General features: G+C 37.0%; 1 protein-coding gene and 1 long non-coding RNA gene across 3 annotated transcripts; one reads left to right on the forward strand and one right to left on the reverse strand.

The window, feature by feature from the left end:
- Positions 1–1,940: 1,940 nt before the first annotated feature.
- LOC119581214 lies at positions 1,941–9,426 on the forward strand. Its single transcript, XR_005229445.1, has 3 exons — positions 1,941–2,095; positions 6,402–6,569; positions 9,230–9,426. It is a non-coding gene; the product is annotated as an uncharacterized LOC119581214 (long non-coding RNA).
- LOC119581213 (putative hydroxypyruvate isomerase) lies at positions 6,014–11,351 on the reverse strand. Of its 2 annotated transcripts, none has more exons than XM_037929614.1 (5): positions 11,200–11,351; positions 10,599–10,777; positions 10,192–10,311; positions 6,429–6,524; positions 6,014–6,175 (listed from the first exon to the last, which is right to left on the reverse strand). In XM_037929614.1, the coding sequence occupies exons 2-5, from the start codon at positions 10,765–10,767 to the stop codon at positions 6,084–6,086; spliced, it is 477 nt and encodes a 158-aa protein (XP_037785542.1). In that variant the 5' UTR covers positions 10,768–10,777; positions 11,200–11,351; the 3' UTR covers positions 6,014–6,083. The 2 variants fall into 2 exon arrangements, with proteins under 2 accessions (XP_037785542.1, XP_037785543.1); XM_037929615.1 differs by having other exon boundaries at positions 11,204–11,347.
- Positions 11,352–20,759: the final 9,408 nt, after the last annotated feature.

A 20,759-nucleotide genomic window follows, 5' to 3' on the forward strand; every position in this document is an offset into this window, starting at 1 on the left:
AAGCATTACCTTACGGACAAAGCTGAGGTTATTGAACTCTTTAGTTTTCCCAATTGCATCATATGGTTCTGAGTGTTGGGTGCTGAAGTAGATAGACAAGAAAAAGATCAATAGTTTTGAAATGTGGTGTTACAGACAAGTACTGCGTATTAGCTGGACAGAAAAGAAGACGAATGATGAAGTGCTGAGAAAAATAAATTGTAAAGACCGGCTATTGGACATCTTGAACAGGAGGAAATTAAAGTTTATTGGTCATGTGATGAGAAGTAAAAGTATTGAGAAAGACTTGCTGACAGGGATGGTGATAGGAAACAGAGGAAGAGGTAAACCAAAGACAAGACTGAGCGACAATATCAAAGATATTTGCGGGCTGTCGATGGTACAAGTGGAAAGAAAAGCGTAAGATCGAGTTTAGTGGCGAAGGATGGTGGAGAGGTCCACGGCTGCTCAAACATGAGCATACCGTTATTGATGATGATGTTTATATATGTATATATGTAAATATATATGTATATATATGTATATGTATATATATATATGTATATGTATTTTTTTTTCTTAACGGTAGGTTCATGTTTGAGCCGCCGTGGTCACAGCATGATACGTAATTGTAGTTTTCATGTTGTGATGCTCTTGGAGTGAGTACGTGGTAGGGTCCCCAGTTCCTTTCCACGGAGAGTGCCGGTGTTACCTGTTTAGGTAATCATTCTCTCTATTTATCCGGGCTTGGGACCAGCACTGACTTGGGATGGTTTGCCAATCCAGTGGCTAGGTAGGCAATCGAGGTGAAGTTCCTTGCCCAAGGGAACAACGCGCCGGCCGGTGACTCGAGTCTTGAGTCCGATGCTCTAACCACTCGGCCACCGCGGCCTCTTTTAAGTGCCCTGTCCCACAAGGACGTTGGCGATCATGGATTTCCATAACTTTATATATGTGTATATATGTTTATATATGTATGTATATATTTATGTATATATGTGTATGTATATATATATGTATATATATGTATCTTCTTGTTCATGTCTACATGTATATATGTATGTATATGTATATGTGTATGTATATATGTATGTGTATGTATATGTATATATGTATGTATATGTATATATGTATGTATATATATGTATATATGTATGTATATATATGTATATATGTATGTATCACTAATATACATATATAAGTATATTGTAATAATATGGTATATATTATTAAACATAGATATAAAAGAACATTCCTTGACCAGGTACGCATGACTTTGTTTTCCCCTAAAACCCCAAATATATGAAACAAGACCCGAACATGCAAGGGAAGACCTTTATTCCGTTGCAGTGATGGCATTGTTTCGTTTTTTTCTTTTCTTTTTTTTTTTCCCCTGTGAAGTGCTGATAATGGCTGTGGAGTGTACGTCGAAATTCGATAACGAAATTGAAGGGCACTCTATCCTTTTTTTTCTGTATGATTAGTTGTGGTGAGATATATGTGAGGTAAAAAATACATATTTTACTGTTACCTGTGAAAGATGATAGACAGGAAGAAGATAAGTCGGATGACGGGAAAGCTAGATACGAGGGAGAGATAGAGGGGGGGGAGGGAGAGAGAGAGAGGGAGAGGGAGAGAGAGAGGGAGAGAGAGAGGGAGAGAGAGAGGGAGAGAGAGGGAGGGAGAGGAAGAGGGAGAGGGAGAGAGAGAGGGAGGGAGAGGGAGAGAGAGGGGGGGAGAGAGAGAGGGGGAGAGAGAGGGAGAGAGGGAGGGAGGGAGTAAGAGTTTGAAGGCAACTTATCATACCATTATTGTATTTACTGACACGAACAGCGTAGCATTATCCCCCGTGACCCAGCTCTTTCCACAGACGTATTATGAACATCATGCTGTTGGCCTGTGACAGAATCGACTGTAGTTTGTATGCTTGTTTGTTTTATTATTATCAAGAGATGCACCGAGTTACAAGAGGCTTAGTATCAGACAGGTCCTGGCTGCGTGGCGGCGTAGAGGGCGAGGGGAGTCTCGGGAAGTTTTTGTTTATCCCTGGGAGATGTCCGAAGTCGCTGGAATTTCCCGGGTGAAGTCACCAGGAGGAAGGTTTCATCTCGTACAGGTATGCGAGTCGCACTTGCGCGCGCACGCACACACGCACACAAACTTGAGATAGAGAAACCGGAAGCTAAAGAGAATCAGGAAAGGAAGAAAAAGGAAAGAATAAAAGAAAGAGAAAGATTCAGAGACAGGCGGACAGAATGAAAGAAAAAAAAAGATGAAAGAGTAAGCATTTGCATGAGAGAGAAGAATCTGAAGTACGTCCATATCCGTTTTATAAACCATAACCGTCCTTATCGCCTTCAGCCTCTCGGCGACGGAAAGCGATAGCGGTCGCCAGGTCACTAAGAGGGAATTGTAGTTATTTTTTTTGTGTGTGTCTGTGTCTGTGTGAACGTGTGTATATGTGTCTATGTGAACGTGTGTGTGTGTGCGTGTGTGTCTGTCTATGTGAACGTGTGTGTGTGTGTGTGTCTGTCTATGTGAATGTGAATGTGAATGTGTGTGTGTGTGTGTAACACACTAGTAAAAGAATATTTGCTTACCCATTTCCTATTCTTCCTCAGGAGAGAAACCAGCACCACCTACAGGGCAAAGGAATAAGTGATATTTGGCAACAGGATATTGCCTTATCCTGTTGCCACTCCATTCCCGAACAGCAAGTGAACTTTTAAGCCTCACAGGAAATTGGAGTGTTAAACGTCGATGTGTCACCTGGGATGGAGGATTCCCCATATGAACCGAGGTTTTCAAATATGACTCTTCTGCACATCGGTTGGAAGGGCGGAGAGATTACATATAGCTGGCCTAAACGATAAGTTTTTTGATAAGCGAATGGGTACGGGATGTATTGATTATCTACATTACGCATTGATGTTAAGCCAAATGGAATGAAATCAGGCTTTCTATCAATATGAAATGTTGTGTGTCTATGTGAACGTGTGTGTGTGTCTATGTGAACGTGTGTGTCTATGTGAACGCGTGTGTGTCTATGTGAACGCGTGTGTGTGTCTATGTGAACGCGTGTGTGTGTGTCTATGTGAACGTGTGTGTGTGTGTGTGGTGTGTGTGTATGTGAACGTGTTTGTGTCTTTGTGAACGCGTGTGTGTGTCTATGTGAACGCGTGTGTGTGTGTCTATGTGAACGTGTGTGTGTGTGTGTGGTGTGTGTATGTGAACGTGTTTCTGTGTGTGCGTGTCTATGTGAACCTGTGTGTGTCTCTATGTGAACGTGTGTGTGTCTATGTGAACGTGTGTGTCTATGTGAACGTGTGTGTGTGTCTATGTGAACGTGTGTGTGTCTATGTGAACGTGTGTATCTATGTGAACATGTGTGTCTATGTGAACGCGTGTGTGTGTCTATGTGAACGTGTGTGTATATGTGTATGTGAACGTGTGTGTTGTGTGTATGTGAACGTGGTGTGTGTGTCTATGTGAACGTGTGTGTGTGTGTGTCTATGTGAACGCGTGTGTGTGTGTCTATGTGAACGCGTGTGTGTGTGTCTGTGTGAACGCGTGTGTGTCTATGTGAACGTGTGTGTGTGTGAACGTGTGTGCGTGTCTATGTGAACGGGTGTGTGTGTCTATGTGAACGTGTGTGTGTCTATGTGAACGTGTGTGTGTCTATGTGAACGTGTGTGTGTGTGAACGTGTGTGCGTGTCTATGTGAACGTTGTGTGTGTGTGTGTGTGTGTGTGTGTGTGTGTGTGTGTGTGTGTGTGTGTGTGTGTGTGTGTCTATGTAAATGTGTCTATGTGAACGTGTGTGTGTGTCTATGTGAACGTGTGTGTGTGTGTGTGTGTGTATGTGAACGTGTGTGTGTGTGTGTGTATGTGAACGTGTGTGTGTGTGTGTGCGCGCGCGTGTGTGCGTGTGTGTGTATGTATATGTGCGTGTGTCTATATGTGTGCGTGTGCGTGCGTGTGTGGTTGGCAGGGACACATTTAGGTCACTAATCAGAGATGACCATCTTCAAATTAGTGTACATAATTGTGATCCATCAGTAAACACACTCACCTTTAGAATATAGTGAGTATTCAAGTTGCAGTGCCGAAGTTCTGAGATAATCTACCCGAAGTAAAGTTTCAGTTGTTTCCAGTTGAGTTTTGTGCAAGAGTCAAATTCCTACCCAATATCAGCCTTTCTATAGTGTCCCTCAGGTTTAGCTGGACAAGAAAGGCGGATACATAAGAGGAGACACTTCACGAGGAATCTGGCTCCAATTCCTGGCTGTGTGATAAATGCAGAATGTTTCACTGGATGCCTTTTCATTTTTGTTAAAATCGTTACTTTCCTTTTTTGTTTACTTTGTTTTCTCCAAGATTCATATGGAATCTAATGGTTCTTGACAACTTTTTCATTTATTTTTGCAATGAGCTCAGAAGTTTTCACATTTGTGATTTAAAGGTTAAAACAAATAAATGTGCAAGACATTAAAAGTGATGTGGCAGAAAGGGTAAAAATGAGTTAAAAAGATTATGATAATTGGGGAGGAAGGGGGTATATAAGAGAAGGAAAAAGGGAAAGGGGAAAAAATAAGGTTAAAATTAGTTGAGGGCTGAGGACTGAGGACCAAGGCTTGGGCTGATCCCCTACGTTGGGCCTCAGTCCCTGTCTCCTAAGCACCCCCATGACGAACAATCACGGGATTTGGGGGAACATTTGTGATTTCGATTTTCTGATAGTGCATCCATTTTTTTTGTAAGTTTTTCTTTGCAATCACTTTCTTGCATTTTTAATTTGCATTGTGTTGATGGTTATCTACGTCATCTTCTCCACATTTATTCTGGTTGTAATCTGCTTGAATCTTCACTAATTAATGCTTTGGAAGGATGTGCACATAAATGATCCACATTTTCTTCTTCTTCCTGTTTACATTGTATATGCAATTGTTCACATTACCAATTACCCTCCATCATGTAATGAAAAAAATGTACAAGGATTTTAGAATCACTTACTGCTTAGCAAGCTCTCCAGCAAATATATGCAAAATGAAACCGAAATTTGCTAGGTAAAGGATAACGCTCATTTTAAAAAGTAAGACTTGCCTTATACTTTTAAAAATTTAACTGGATCAAAATGTATAAAATATATTAAAATAAATCTAAAAGTAAACTCCCTCCTAAAGCTTAGGATGTTTCCTTCTTTCAAAATTTTTTTTTTTTTTTTGGCTGACACTCCTAATCCCCAAGTCATGCATGTTCACACTGCAATTGTCATAAATTACAAGATTAATGGAATAACAGTCTTTTGTTGCCAGTATTTATTTCAGGTTGTATTAGCTTCAATGTTGATAGGGTAGCTATATGGGTAGTTTTTTTGTTTTTTTTTTCCATAAATAATATGCAAGGACTATATTCAGTGTGATCCTGACTTAATATAACTTTTAAAATCAACAATTACATAATCATCAATAACATGAACATGAGTGTCAGTCAGGAATATCACTATGCGATTAACCCATTCCTGACGGGTGGCATGTACGCACATGCCATGGCATGGCGGGACTATCTGCTGGGGGCATGTATGTACATGCCATGGTGTATGTATGTAGATGCCATGAGTTATTTTTTGTTACAATCACGGCAAAATATTTTTTTGCCAGTGAAAGTGTGATTAAGTCGGTTTTAACACTCATTTTTACCATGCAACAAAAAAAAAAAAAAAAAAAAAAAGCAACAAACCGACGATTTCAACTCCATGATGCCGCACACTGCTTATTTTATACAGACTAATGACCGAATAATGATCAATTATGGAGTCTATATAAAACAAAAATACCCTTCAGTCTCAATTTATCAGGAAGTTTGGCAAGTAGAGACTTTAAAAAATAATGAAAACTGAAAATACAACAGCATGGGATGCTGGTATTTGGCATGAGTGGTCGCGCATGCTAGGGCAACGATACAAGGCCCCCAGGCCACTATGAATACTACCCGTCAGGAAAGGGTTAAAATAAGGTCAAAGGTAAAAGCATCAATGAACAGGGGCAAGTATTTTGTTTCAGAATTTATATATACAAACATACCATGTTTAAAATTATTTTTAGTTTAAAAATGCAACTGGCATTTCCCCAACCACTGTAGAGAATTGGCCGAGTTTGTTGATGGACTGTATTCAGCACCAACATAATCCTCATAACCTGCAATTGACAAATTTAATTTTTATTGGGTGAACATAAAAAAAATAAGTATAATCAAGTTACCGTAATACTGAATTTGTTATTATTATTAATGATCAACAATAATAATTTTAGGTTCAGTAAGTTTTCTATAGAATAAAAAAATTAACTTAGCTGAATAATCAAATTTTTATATTTATGCAGTAATTGTGTGACAAACTACTTGATTATTATTCTTTATCCTCAGTTTTAGGGCACACTTCTCGCTACTTACCAGCCTCTCGTAAAACTGAAAAAACGTAAGGATAGTCGAGTTCTCCCGGACAAGATGGTTCATGGCGATGGGGTGCCTGGGCAACCTGCACATGACCTGATTGGAGAGTGAAAATTAGTCAACAGCTGCTGTCATTCATCTGTAAGTAGTAAAATTATTTAGCGAAAATATTTTAATTTTGTATTTTGATATAATTGTTATCTATAAAATAGTGGTATCCAGAAAGCACTACACACTTTAAGATAGGAAATAACCACTAAAGATTTATGAAGGATTTTTTTTTTTTTTTTTTTTTTTTTGTAACATGTCATGCCCATAAACTGGTTTTCCACATAACCCCAGACATCATGGCAATATAGTATCACAGATAACTGGATTTCCTGTTACACACTGGCTTCCATCTCATACATACTAAACTTCTTAGCAGATATAACTACCAGTACTTATTGCCATTAATGCCTACCAATATTATCTTTTACCACACATCAATACAAGATATTGTTGTCTCTTGTGGATTCTTCAAATTCATCCAATCTGCAGATATCTGAAGTATTTTGTCCTGAAGTGCATATACTTAAGTTATCATCACATGAGCTGATGAAGACCTAAATTGAATATAGACACATGGATAAAATTAAATAAGTGAACATGAAATCTCAACTTCTTATCATCCACAAAAACAAATCAACACCTGTTGTCACTGTTAAAGAATTTGTTTAAAAAGACTTCCACAGTAGAACACAAAAATAATTTGTAAGTTAGACTGTAAACTTGACTGGAAGGACCACATACATCATGCCAGGCCTAAAATAGTGTGGAATTTTATATTGAGTTAGCTGCTATTATCTATAGCCTTGAAGCATATCACCTCCTAACTAATTTATCCTAATGCAATCTATTGTTGTACAGTTAGGGGTATAATTAAAAATCTTTAATTGCCACATAAGTGTGTTATAAGAGGCCTAGCAGGAACTGTAAGATAAGACCAAACAATTAACCATTTTCTAATCTGAAATACAAAGACATTAACAATTTTTAAATCAGTTTATATATATATATAAAGTAACACAATAATCATTAAGAGAACAAATTTTACTTCAACACTGAAAAATAGTATAATTTAAGAAATAATGTTCTGTGTACTCAACCTCAACCACAGATTAAATAACCAATGGTTAATAAATAATTATGCTAGCTAACTAAGGTCATATACCACTAAGGTAAAGTACTGTGGCAACAGAAGTTAAAATGAGTTAACAATTACGATAAAATGGGTTAGACGTCAAAGGTTTTCAAGCGTTATAAAATACTTTGATAGTGAACAGGGTAAGCCAAGGGAGCAATTGGAGTAACATAGGGATTAGTAAGAGGGAGAAAGGGTTAACCTATGAGGATCCATATGCTTCCCAGCATTCACATGGCCCAAAATACAGGCTTTTAGGCTTATGTGAGCTGAAAGACTGTCTACCTTTTACAGTGTTAATTTCTCTTGTCATGAATAAGTGTTCTTAGCTTTTTTGCTATTTTCCAATTTCCATATTCGTCATCTGATTTGCTTTATCCAGATGGTACTAGACTTATTTTCCTTGCATAGACTCCTTATCTCTAGGTAGTCCATAACTCAATGTTATTTTTTCTTATTCTTGCACTTGTTACTTGTGTAATAAAAAAAAAATCCATATTAATAAATTCTCTATAATGCAATGTGCACCATTGGTCACGATGGCCAGGAATAGGATACTGAGCATGAATATGGTGTCCTCCTTGAAGCTGGCACTCTTCCAGGCATGGCTCAAGAACACTACATTCCACACTTGTTTATTCATGGAAAAAAATGCAATAAACCCCTTTCTAAATGCTAAACAAGTCAAATCACCCTCCAAGGTGTTTCTGCACTCGTGGCGTTTTTCCCGTCATCCCAGCCTTCAGCCGAAATGCTCACTATGGCAAGTTTGCATCACCCCAGCCCACGGCCAGATTCTCACATGACAACATGTTCACTTCACCCGCCCCTCAAGCCAAATTTCTTCATGACATGATGTTCATGTCATCCAGATTGTAGAGGTTTAGGGTGTAGGGTGATTAGAGCAATTGGAGGGTATCTATGTGCCAAACAAAAACATGGAATAGGCTACCTATAGAAATATACTCGTGTTACTGCACATCAATCAAACACATACCTTCACATTAAGTGTCTATATGCTCAGTGGGCTAAGGCACTCATGTACTGATCTACTGACTGGGCATTTAAGCCTCTCTTGGTTTAATATACTATAACACAGATTTTTCATTACTCAGAAAAGTTGGGACTATTTCCTTCAAGTTTTCCTCAAATCCAGACTTTTCCTCTTTAAAAAAATATTAGTTTGCCGAAAGGGTGAAACTAGATGCTTGGTTATAGAAGAGGTATCCAGTATTTTTCACATAAAACTCAATAATTTTATAGTTTTATGGACAACAGGCCTCTCCAATTCTAAACAACCTGATGCAATAACTCCATCACTTGTCAACATTAATGTAATGCATATGGGGTGTCACAGAATATTGCCTTTGTGATCATGAACCTAAGGAGTGTACAGGTGATAATTACTGTGAATAGTGCCTGTTAAGCTATCTGGCCTCATGTATGACAAAGGAGTTGCACAGCATACAGTCTTTTCTATTAATGAACTAATTATAGTTATACATAATAGCAAATGTATTGCCATACGTATAATTTCTATATCATAATCACTCCGCTGTATTATTGATGATTGTTTATCTTTACAGCCACTGACATTCATTAAGCGTATTTATGGCAGGATGGTGTATGCATGCATGGCAGTGACAGCTGACCTGGCAGAGGACAAGGAGCTTGTTCATGCAATCAAGACATTTTATTTGTAATTTGGTGTTGTGTTTATTAATTGTTCTTTATAAATTAAGACAGGATTTGTTATGTTGCTATTGGATAAAATATGAAATATAATGTTTAATAAATTTTGTTGTTGAATTTGTATTTTGTGTATGATTTGCACCCTTCATTAATCTAAAAATATGAGTGCCATAATTAAACTCAAATATATCAAGGTGATCATTAAATCTAAAAAATTGGTTATAATTGTATTGTTTTTTATTATTCATGCCATGTGTATTCCAGTCAAGAAATAATTATCTAGTGGCATAACAGAGAGGACCTTTTTGATTCTAGCGAAGAGTTGTACATATTTCTGAGTAAAGTGGCAGTGGATATGAATGAGAAAAAATGGAAGATTTTCCAAGATCATTAACTGCCTTAATGTCTCAACTTGTAGAATGACTTTTTATCCTTATATACTTATTAGTGACTAAGATGAAAAGTACCCTGCATACAACACACCCAAATGACTAAGGATGAAACTTTAGCCAAGCTTGAACCTACAACTTCAAATACAGTAAAATAATATAATTTATACCAAGGGAATGTATGTCAGATTTTTAGCAGGGTTACTGAAGATGTAAAAGAATGGTTATGCCCATGACTGTCAACCAATAAAGATTTGAACTTTCCAGCACAGTTCTTCCCCCAAGCAAAGTCTATACAATATAACGGTACTTTTTTTTTTTTTTTTTTTTTTTACACGATCAACTACTCTAAGAATGAAAAACATTCTTAGAGCAGCCAAGGGAATTTTAAAGAAGTTGCAACTAAGTTAACACCTTACAGATGTCTTGTCTAAAGTCTACATGGGCGTGGGAGCTATGCACATGCATTTCATGCTTATATTCAATACCCTTTACTCACCCACAATAGGCATGAACTTCTTGATATTGTTGGTGACATTGCCACATATCATCTGCATGTGAAATATGTCTAGCTGCAGCCTCAGATGGGGTGAGTTGATCTTCTCTATCAACAACTGGGCTACAGAAAAAAAACCTTTTGTAATCATGATATCATTTCTTGATATATTTTCTCAAAAAGCTAAGAAATGTAAAGATTTCTGTTTATTGAGTCTCTTTTTACATTATCCCAAGGAAAGAAATTTTGAGAGTAACAGGATTAGTGCTTATTAGCTTAATCTGACCTAAATTAATAAATAACAGTGGAAATATGCCACTATTACATACTATGAATCTTATGTTCAAGTAAAAATCCATTAGTTTTGAAAGTTTTAAACACATTACTGTTTCAGCAAAATTCATTCTTACCTGTCTCAAAACTGTTGAGGAAATAGCCAGGAGTAGATACAGGGTTTAATGGTTCAATTAAACCAATAATATTCTCTGCAGAAAGGCGGCTGACAGCATGATTTAAATTTGCTTCCAAGGTAGCTAAGTGTGTTTCCTCATCGTGGTCTTTGCTTCTCCGTCCAGACATTATGTGCAACCTGTTTCAATAAATGAATAACATAGCAGGCCCTCTTCTGTATCCAACAAGCTAGCAAATAGGAAAAAATATCACTATTTTCAATGTTATTTTGATTCTTAGGCTTCTAAAATGCCAACAAGTAAACAGTCAGCATAATTAAATGTATGAATGTTCACAATGAGTTTTGACATCAACTGTCTGAACAGTTTAAAATACTATGTATATATTTGAAGATCCTTCATGATCTTCATGACTCTGATTTAGAATTAGCAGTGCAATGTTAGATTGTCTCTCAATATATTATTTTCAGTCCAATAATATTGATGAATAACATTAAATATTTCTTTGTTCATCTTAATACAAGTTAGATACCTTGACAAAAAGAGTTATGTAAGAAGTAAGAGAAATGAGGATGCATTAAAAAAATTAAGTTAATCATACTTGCCACAGCCAAGTGCCTTTGCATATTGTATTGATCGTTCAAGCGATTCCCTGAAGTTAACCTCTTTTCCCGGCAAAGCTGCAAAACCGAGCTCTCCAGCCTGCAGGTTTCCTGAAATGATTCCAAAGTATCAGATATTACTAATTTTTCCCTAAGATTAAAAGCTGGGGAGGGAAGAAGACTTGTGTAGACTGACTGCTGGTTATATGGTTTTCAGAGCTTATGATTACTCTTATACTAAATTCAAAAGGGATTTCATTAAATGCAATAACTCTTGACAAGTAAAACAGACAATTTTAACCCTTAGCCGACAGGTGGCATATACTCACATGCCATGGTATGGCGGGACCATCTGCCGGGGGCATGTACGCACATGCCATAGAGTATGTATGGACATGCCATGAGTTTTTTTTTATTACAATCACGGCAAAAGATTATTTTTCTGCCAGTGAAAGTGTGAGTAAGTCGGTTTTAACACTCATTTTTACCATGCAACTGGGGGGGGGGGGAAATATGCAACAAACCGACGATTTCAACTCCATGATGCCTCACACTGCTTATTTCTTCAGACTATAGACCGAATAATGATCAATTATGGAGTCTATATAACAACAAAAATACCCTTCAGTCTCGATTTATCAGGAAGTTTGGCAAGTAGAGACTTTAAAAAATAATGAAAACTGAAAATACAACATATCTTTGTAGTATTACGAAGAAACGGCATGGGGTGCTGGTATTTGGCATGAGTGGTCGCGCATGCTAGGGCGACGATATAAGCCCCTGGCAGTGAGGCCCGGGCCACTATGAATACTACTCGTCTGAAACGGGTTAAGAATCAAATGTGTATCCAGGGTCTTGTGGAAATGATAATATGGAAAGAGGGGGGGGGGGGGGTGGAATTGATGCACATGAAACAGGGGGGGAATGGAATGTGCTGGGGGGTAGTGGGAGGAAGGGGTGTAGGGGGAATGAGTAGGAGGATGGAAGTCACCATTTACTTTGAGTGTAGAGGGAATGGGAGCAAAGAGATAATCTTTTGCCGTGATTGTAACAAAAAAAACACCATGGTATGTCCATACATACACTATGGCATGTGCGTACGTGCCCCCGGCAGATGGTCCCGCCATGCCATGGCATGTGCGTACATGCCACCCGTCGGCAAAGGGTTAATAACCACCTTCCCTGGATTCTCTCCCTCCTGACTTTCCTGAAACTGTTCTGGTCACCTTTACTCCCTTTTCTCTTTTCACTAATCTCGACCTTACCCTATGGACATCTTCCTTTGAGATTTTACTCACACTCTCTACCCTACCCCTTCTTTACATGTATCATCACCATACTATCCTAAACTATCTTTACCCCTTTACCCCTTAGTACGGACTGTACCATCAGTACTGGTCTTTCGGGCATGCAAGTAGTTGAAGAGAGTTGGAGAGGAATACCAGTTGTCTATGTGCAACTCGTATCCCTTGTCAAACAGCTCTGCCTTCTCCATCAGGTCGATGACAGCCTTCATGGTAGTGGGGTACTCCCTATGATCCTGCCCTGTGTAGATTTTGAAGGCTGCTGTGTACCCTGCCTCTGGACCATCAGACAAGCAGAGCTCATAGACCATCAGGCCCCACCTTGCTTGCTTGCTCAGGTTGCAATGCTGGGCATGATGCTGCCCCCTTGAAGGCCCACAAGCTCTCATTCACAGTGAAGGTCTTATTTGGTACAAAAAACAAATGGATATAGTCATCCAGGACTTTGAGCACCAGTTGTAATTTTCAGAGCCGATCCTCTGAATTGTGCTCCACTTTATTGTCCGTGAACTGGAGCATAGAAGTCAGGGATGAATGGAGATACAGATAAATCAAGGGCTCATGAGCATTCCTCAGGTGAGGAAACACCCCTAGAAGGCCGAGGATCATCCACCATCACCTTGAAACAAGAAGATGAGAAGTATATCCCTCATTTGCAAGAGCACATGGTAGTAAGCTGGTGAGACATGCTTGGCAAAATCTGTATGACCTTTAACCTTTCCCTGAGAGTATTAAGTACCAGGAAGGCCATAAGGTTTGTAGTAAATGAAATCACAAAATTAAAACTACAGAACCTATAAAACGGGTAGACTGGGAAATACATTTGTAAACAACCGACCTCAAATAAAAACCTAAGGTGTAGGCTTTGAAATAATTGAAATACTTTAAGAAAAAAAAAACAAAAGAAAAAGACAATGAAATGGGTTCCAACAAAGTCCCTATGGATAACATTACGAGGAATTATAGCAATAGGGTATACATCTTAATTTAATTTATCAATATACTTTCCCCAATACCAAATGTTTAAGGTTCTACGTTATGAGCAAGGGATCTTGACACAAAAAAACAAAAACAAGATGTAGTAAATGTAGTTTGCAATTTAAACACGATTGCAAATAAACAATAACCAAATAAAGAACCCTGCTTTCATCATCATGGAGATCAACCACTTTAACAAATTCATGCAAACTACAGAAAGGCCAAAAAATGTAAATGCAAAAAACATAACATCCAGAATTTTGGAAATCAAAAAAAAATTTCATGTATTCAAGCCTCTTCAAAATCACACAAACATATAGAAGCCTATAACACACACAAACAGAATACATCACAGCACTGAGCCAAGTTCAAACTTAAACATAAAAAAAGTGAATAAATAAAATAAAAAAAGGTTACATAAACATAGCTAAAACAGCCTCTACCAACACCAGTAAAAGACAGAACTCCAATAGGAAATGAAAAAAAAATAATAAAAAAAATCAGACAAATCTCATGGTTAAATACAGTAATAAAATAATATTATCAACGTGATATCAAATATAATAATCAACATGAATTCTGATACAAATAATGATGGTAATTATACAAACTATAAAAGATTTAACTCCAGATATAAATGAAATATTGAAATATTTATATGAATACAATCCTTCTCTAGAATTTTAGTTTTGAATGAAAAGACTTGGAATATTAGATGTATAAAGAACAACCAAAATCAATAGGACTATGCAAGACCTGGTTAAAAGAAAAAAATGAATTTGATTCACAAAATTATGATACAATTATAAATGTCAACGGCCAGAGTTATGGTAGTAGTATTATAAAGGTACTTTAAGGGTAATCCTGACCCACGGAGACCATTATACACCATGGTACTGGTTTTCAATGGTTGTATGGGAAAGGTAATAGTAGTTCAGGGGAACTCCATGATCAAAATAAGCTATTCTTGGTGGATCCATTTACCCACCAAGAATACTGTACTGGATCTTGTGTGACATGAACTAAGTAACCTTGAACTGAGTCTACAGCATTTCGTATCTCCAAGAGGAAACATTATACTCACCAGGAGTCACAAATTTGTCAGTACAAGTAATCTCTATTAAATGTATAAAGTTACTGTTTGTGTTTGAAATAACCATTTGAAATAATATTGCCAGTGAATCTTATAAGAGTGAAGTCGTACATAAACGCATAATTATTACTCTTAATCAAACAAAGCCTGCTCCCCAGAGTGTAAAAATAAATCTGTTATCCAGAGCCTATACATGAACATATGTGATATATCCTCAACTTGTTCATCATTTCCACTCAAAGGAGTGCTAACAAGGGTAATAAGTAGTATAGAGCACTAGCAAGGGTCAGAGGTAAAAGAAAAGATAGAAGAGAACAAATTGGAGGGAGTTTAGCCTTTTGTATAAAAAAGGATTTATAATTTTAGCTCATGAATAATTGAAGGGACAGATTTATACAGAAAAATGAAACACTGGGAATAAATTTCAATTACTGAAGTAAATGGCTAAATTTAATAATTATTTACAAGCCATGCAAAAAAATAACTAAAGAAGCATGAGAGTATTACACAAAACAAGTTGATGAACCAAAATTAATTAGTCTATAGGAGATTTTAATGCACTTCATACATTATGGATCCCAAATCTAAATCCTAGATTACCAAATACAACAGGGAAAAATGTAGTTGAACTTATTTGTCAAAATAATAAAATTTTACTAACACCTCCAGGTCAAACTGCAAGAGTAGATCTCAGTAATGAAAAAAGGAAGCACCATTGACTTTCAAGCAGCCTCACCCACGTTAAGTCACTAAGAGGTAGAAATTTCGGAAGTGACCATTTACCAAGCATCATAAAAGAAAACTTCTCAAGAAACCCAGTAACAAAAGAGAGATGGAAATTTATACAGAAAGGGTGGAGGAAATACTAAAAAGACAAAAAGTAAAGATACTGAATATATAGAATCATTCAAAAAAACAAATTGTTAAAAACCACATGTATAAAATATTCTAGATTTGAAATTACAATATGATTAATAAGCCAAATAAACCATGGTAGAACAAACATTGTAGTAAAGTAATAAAACAAAGAAACAGTTTATGACAAATAGGGGGAAAAAATCAAGAAAACCTATTACAGTGTAGAAAAGTTATCAGTAGCTGTATTAAAAATAAACAGAAAAAAAGGAGAAAATCATAGGAAAACTTCTGTGCCTCACATGACTTTAAAACACCTGCAAGAAAAGTATGGAACCTTTTCAAGCTTTACCAGTTAAAACTAACAATACAAGATCCAATCATTCATAATGACACCAATATCAGACAGAAAATCAAGGCTAGACTTATTTAAAGAAGAATTTTAAAAGAATCAAAAGACATTACTAAAAACTCCCAGATACTAAGGAACTTCATAAAGAACTACAGATAAAGTTAAAACAAGATGTAGCAAATGAAAAAAACAAAAAAGCATATAACCTGATGAAATATCAGGATTAACAGGCTCCCAGATGAACAAAAAACAAAGAAAGAGGAGTCAATGTAATACCAAAATAAATAAAAACCCTAAAGAATAGCAATCCTACTCTTTTGTAGCAGAATATCAGGCCTACCAATTTTTTTTTTTGAGAATATAATAAACAAAAATTGTTTTGTGGTTACAAACATAAGAAAATGAGTAAGTTCAAATAGGCTTCAGACCTAATCAGACCACAATTGATGCAATGCAAATAACGGATTTGCAAATTAATAAAGATACAGGTTTTGAAAATGCATTATGTTATGTTGATTTTAGTTCTGCAAACCATGAAGCAATACTGATCAAAGCTGCAAAAATGGGAATTACAGATTCACCACTAAACTTTATCTCTCATTTTCCAAAGGACAAGACTTTCCAAATGGCAACAGGAGATAGCACACAGAAAAAGAAAATATAAGGGGAGTACCGCAAGGGTCCCCAGTAAGCCAAAACCCAAGGGTCCCCAGTAAGCCAAACCCTCTTCGGCTTACCAATGCCAGATTTAGAGGTATCAGACATCACATTTAAAAAGTCAAAGGATACACAGAATAAAATCAGTATAATTAAGAAAAATCTCAAAATAGTCTAATAAATAGGATTCAAAAATAGATTTATCAAAAAAATTAAATGATGCATTTCATATATGATAATACAAATACCAAAGATAAATATAAATAATAGAGAAGTAGTATTCTCCGCAAATAGCATATAATAAGACTGATATTCAATGAACCAAAGTGCCTGAAAAAAAAAAAAGTCCTAAACATAATAAATATAATAAATAAATTGTCACCCAAGTTGGGGTGCAAACAGAGAAGCAATGATAATTTTAAAAAACCTACATAAAACACAAATAGAAGATCGGTCCCTGAAACAAAATTACAAAATGGAGCAATGAGCAGACAGAATGTTCCAAATCAACACCAATTATTATATTAAAAGCAATGGCAAACCATAGCTTTAATAAAAAACAAAACAAAAAACATGCACATAAAGATAATAAATAAACAAAATGATACACCACTAAAACAACTGACAACTAAAGAAATAGCTATGGGAATATAACCTTAAAAGAGAAACTCATTTACAGAGCATTGAAAAGATTAATCTAAAGTTAAACATTACACCAAACTTCAGACCATAACACCCTGGTATGATATATCCCACAACACAAACAAATTCTATGGAAGGCTTAACAAAAAATGTAGCAGATTAACTAATACAAAATTATTTTCATTTGATTGAAAACATCACACACACATTTAAAAAAAATACATTTTCTTCTAAAATACAAAATTCCTAACTCCACATCAGCCATGGTCTATGTAAGTGACCAGTCTCACCATATCAAGGACACATTTCAATGATAGATACTGTAAGCTGAATTCTACTCTGTAAAGCAAGGCCTAACATGTATCCCCAACAAAATAACAAACAATGACATTCACAAATTCAAAATCACCCCTACTCACATTAAAGAATCACAAACCAAAGGTGACAAAATTAATATGAGACATACAAACAATAGTATACACACTAACAAACCAGAATCTGAAAATCATAATACAATGGATCCCAGCACAAAGCATAAAGGCCAATGAACTTGCAGACTTAGCACCAAAGAAAGCTCACAACACAAATCCCATAAATGTATCTCAAAACACTAGAAACATTGTAAAAGGAATAAAAGTAAACATCCAGAAGATTTGGGAAACTGATCCAGAGTCCTAACCACAAAAGACTATCAAATAAGAAATGACCAACCACAACCATGGACAAGATATTATAAATAAAAGAAGAGAAAACTAGGGGTCTGCCTAACAAGAATGCTAACAAAACACACAAGATTAAAAAACAGTGACAGACTTGAAAATAACTAATAGCAGATGGTACAGACATTTCATATCTAAAACCCCATAAAAGAAAATAGTACTAGTAGGAAACAATGTGCAATAAATATGCTACAGTGACCATCACAAGCTAATTTGATAGCTAATTCTTGAACCTCGATTTGCACCCATCTGCCGCAGTCAAGCCCAAAGGGTGTTAGATGACCTGACAAAAACACTCAAAAAAGTGTTGGGCAATTAATGGTATTTATTGTCACAGATATTCTGTTGGGTGCACGATGCCCAACTACCCTGACTTCTAACACCCCATGCACAGGTAGTTCTTGACTATGACTACTTCAGTGAGGAACAATGAACCTTCACCACATATATCTGGCAAGTTGGAGCTAGCAATGGTTCCTAATTTATCATATCACCAGGGAGGTCAATAAGCTCTTTCATGATAGAATATACATGGTGGAAATTTACTTCCCTTTCACTGGAGTGATCAAGGGATAGACTACAGTGAGCTCTTGAGCCTCTGCAGGTGTAATTTTAATATGGAATTGTAGCCTTGTCTTCACTTTCTGCAGACGGTTTCCTACAGTTAACTCAATGCAGACAAGAAAATACGGTGATCCTTTTTTTTTTTTTAATATGTCTGCACATAAATGGCTCTGCTAGTGCTTAGCCACAAAGGAGTCTTTTTTTTTCTTTTTTTTTGACTAATGCTATGAATATCGATGGGGTTAATTTTATTATAGACATTATAATTACTATGTTATAGACATTAGTAACAGCAATATAAGATAAAGTAAAAATCAAGGAAAAGGGTAATTAAGCGAGACATGTGAGATACCTGAGTAATGCTCACGAGTGAACTTGAGTACAGAGCATTATAGTGTAAGAAGATCATAGAAAAGTAAATCATTGTGGGAAGGCAGTAAACATAATGGCTCACTGGATTTGACTTAGTATCAGTGATTTGCTTAATTAAGGAATATTTTTAAGATCTCAATGATCAATGTCAGATTACCGTTGAATACAAGTTAAAGGAATTTGATTGATGAGAAATAGAAGGAGCATTAGTTAATCTTTGGAGTATGGTGCACTAAGAGAGTAAATTGAAGATGATATCTGAACAAAAAAAATTGAGAATGAAATAAGAGAGGATGGAAAGCAGAGGAGACAGACATGTGAAGATGAGTAACAGAGAGAGAAGACAATGTGAGAGAGAGGAGAGCGAGTAGGAGAAGAGGAAAGGCATGACAAGGATGCATGAGAGAGAAAGACAATGGAGAAGAGAGGGGAAACTAGGAGGAGATCAGACATGCAAAGAGAATGCGAGATTATGCAGAGAATCACGGGTTGAAGAAGATTAGAAGGAGAATGAGAACTAGAGTTCTGCAAGAGTGAAGAGAGATATAGAGGGAGAGAGAGAAAGAGAGGCGATTGAAGAGAGAGAAGAGGTAGGAGATACTGAGCAAGAAAGCACTGCAGAGCAGAAAGAAGAGAGAAAGAGAGAAGAGAAGATGGAGAAGAGAGAGAGAGAGGACAGAAGAGAGAGAAGAAGAGAGAGAGAGAGAGAGAGAGAGAGAGGAGAGAGAGAGAGAGAGAGAGAAGAGAGAGAGGAGGAGGAGAGAGAGAGAGAGGAGGAGGAGGAGAGAGAGAGAGAGAGAGGAAGGAGGAGAGAGAGAGAGAGAGAGAGAGAGAGGAGAGAGAGAGAGAGAGAGAGAGAGAGAGAGAGAGAGAGACTCATATTTATACATACATGCAATTGCAACACACACCACTGTTTCCACCTGTTGCAGCACAAATTGGTAAAACTTTTATTTCCAGGCCTGCAAACTGTACAAGCCAAGCAGTTAAAGGAATCAATCAAATTGAAGAATTACACAGACTTTTCACACAACATAGCAAAGGCAATTAAAAAATAAAACCCACGAATGCAATAACTTAACCTAGTGATAAATCCTGCCGGCGCTTCAGCGAAGGCCAACACCACCATGTATACTTAGGCAGGGAGGAACAAGGTCCTTTTTCAATGCTTTTTACAAAGCATTCTTATCCCTTAATTTTATAACATCAGTCATAGAACAACGTCCCTGAATTCACCCATCTATCGACAGCATGAATACGAAACTGAAATTATATTCCCAAAACAATAATTTATAACAGAATTACCAAGACCTACTTTAATTGATGGGAGTTCCTTATGAAAGACTATCTGGGCACTTACTGATAAAGATAAAGCAGCTGGTTATCTCTTGGATGGTTATATATATAGAGTACGTGGCTGACCTTCTCAATGATACTGCCGAGTTTATTATGAGTTTGTGATAGAAAATGGTTGTTCGAAGGGCAAACATGGGAATATCTAATCTATTGTATTATATTTTTAACACATTCGCCTTTCTCTCCGATACGTAGGTTTGGGCCCATTGGGAAACGAGACTGCAGGTGCAAATTCACCTTCCCGCCTGGCTGTCTGGGCACACGCACACGCACACGCACACTCCAACAGACAAAGAAAATAAACTTGTCCATTTGGAGGGTGAGACGTCTCCAAGCAAATCATTCCGGAACCAAAATGTTGAGACAAATTTCGCAATCTTTGCCCCTTCTTGGCACCTCCTCTCCTGCTCACCTTCGCTGCTCTCAGCACCTGATATCCCGTGTTCTTGGTTTCTCGTCGGCAACCAGGGTGACCTTGGATGTCGAGTCTCTATTCACCATAGCCCTGCTTGATGACGTCCTCGCTTTCCTTCCGAGGAAGCTCCCCGCCGAGGATCCTCGTCTCCCTCTGCTCACCGCCGTCTTTCTCCAGCTGCTTTGTCTGCGTGTGGAGTGCAATTCCCTTGCATTTGGGAGTTGCTTTTACTCCCAGACGTTCGGTGTTGCT

Source organism: Penaeus monodon, chromosome 14, assembly GCF_015228065.2.
Source record: "Penaeus monodon isolate SGIC_2016 chromosome 14, NSTDA_Pmon_1, whole genome shotgun sequence".
Taxonomy (NCBI): domain Eukaryota; kingdom Metazoa; phylum Arthropoda; class Malacostraca; order Decapoda; family Penaeidae; genus Penaeus; species Penaeus monodon.

Bases quoted from the DNA above. Each gene is read 5' to 3' on its own strand.
- LOC119581213 (XM_037929614.1), bottom strand. From the start codon at position 10,767: ATGTCTGGACGGAGAAGCAAAGACCACGATGAGGAAACACACTTAGCT. The intron at 10,312-10,598 runs GTAAGAATGAAT...TTTTTTCTGTAG, and splicing joins CCTCAACAGTTTTGAGACAG to CCCAGTTGTTGATAGAGAAG. The intron at 6,525-10,191 runs GTGAGTAAAGGG...CTCTCCAATCAG, and splicing joins GAAGTTCATGCCTATTGTGG to GTCATGTGCAGGTTGCCCAG.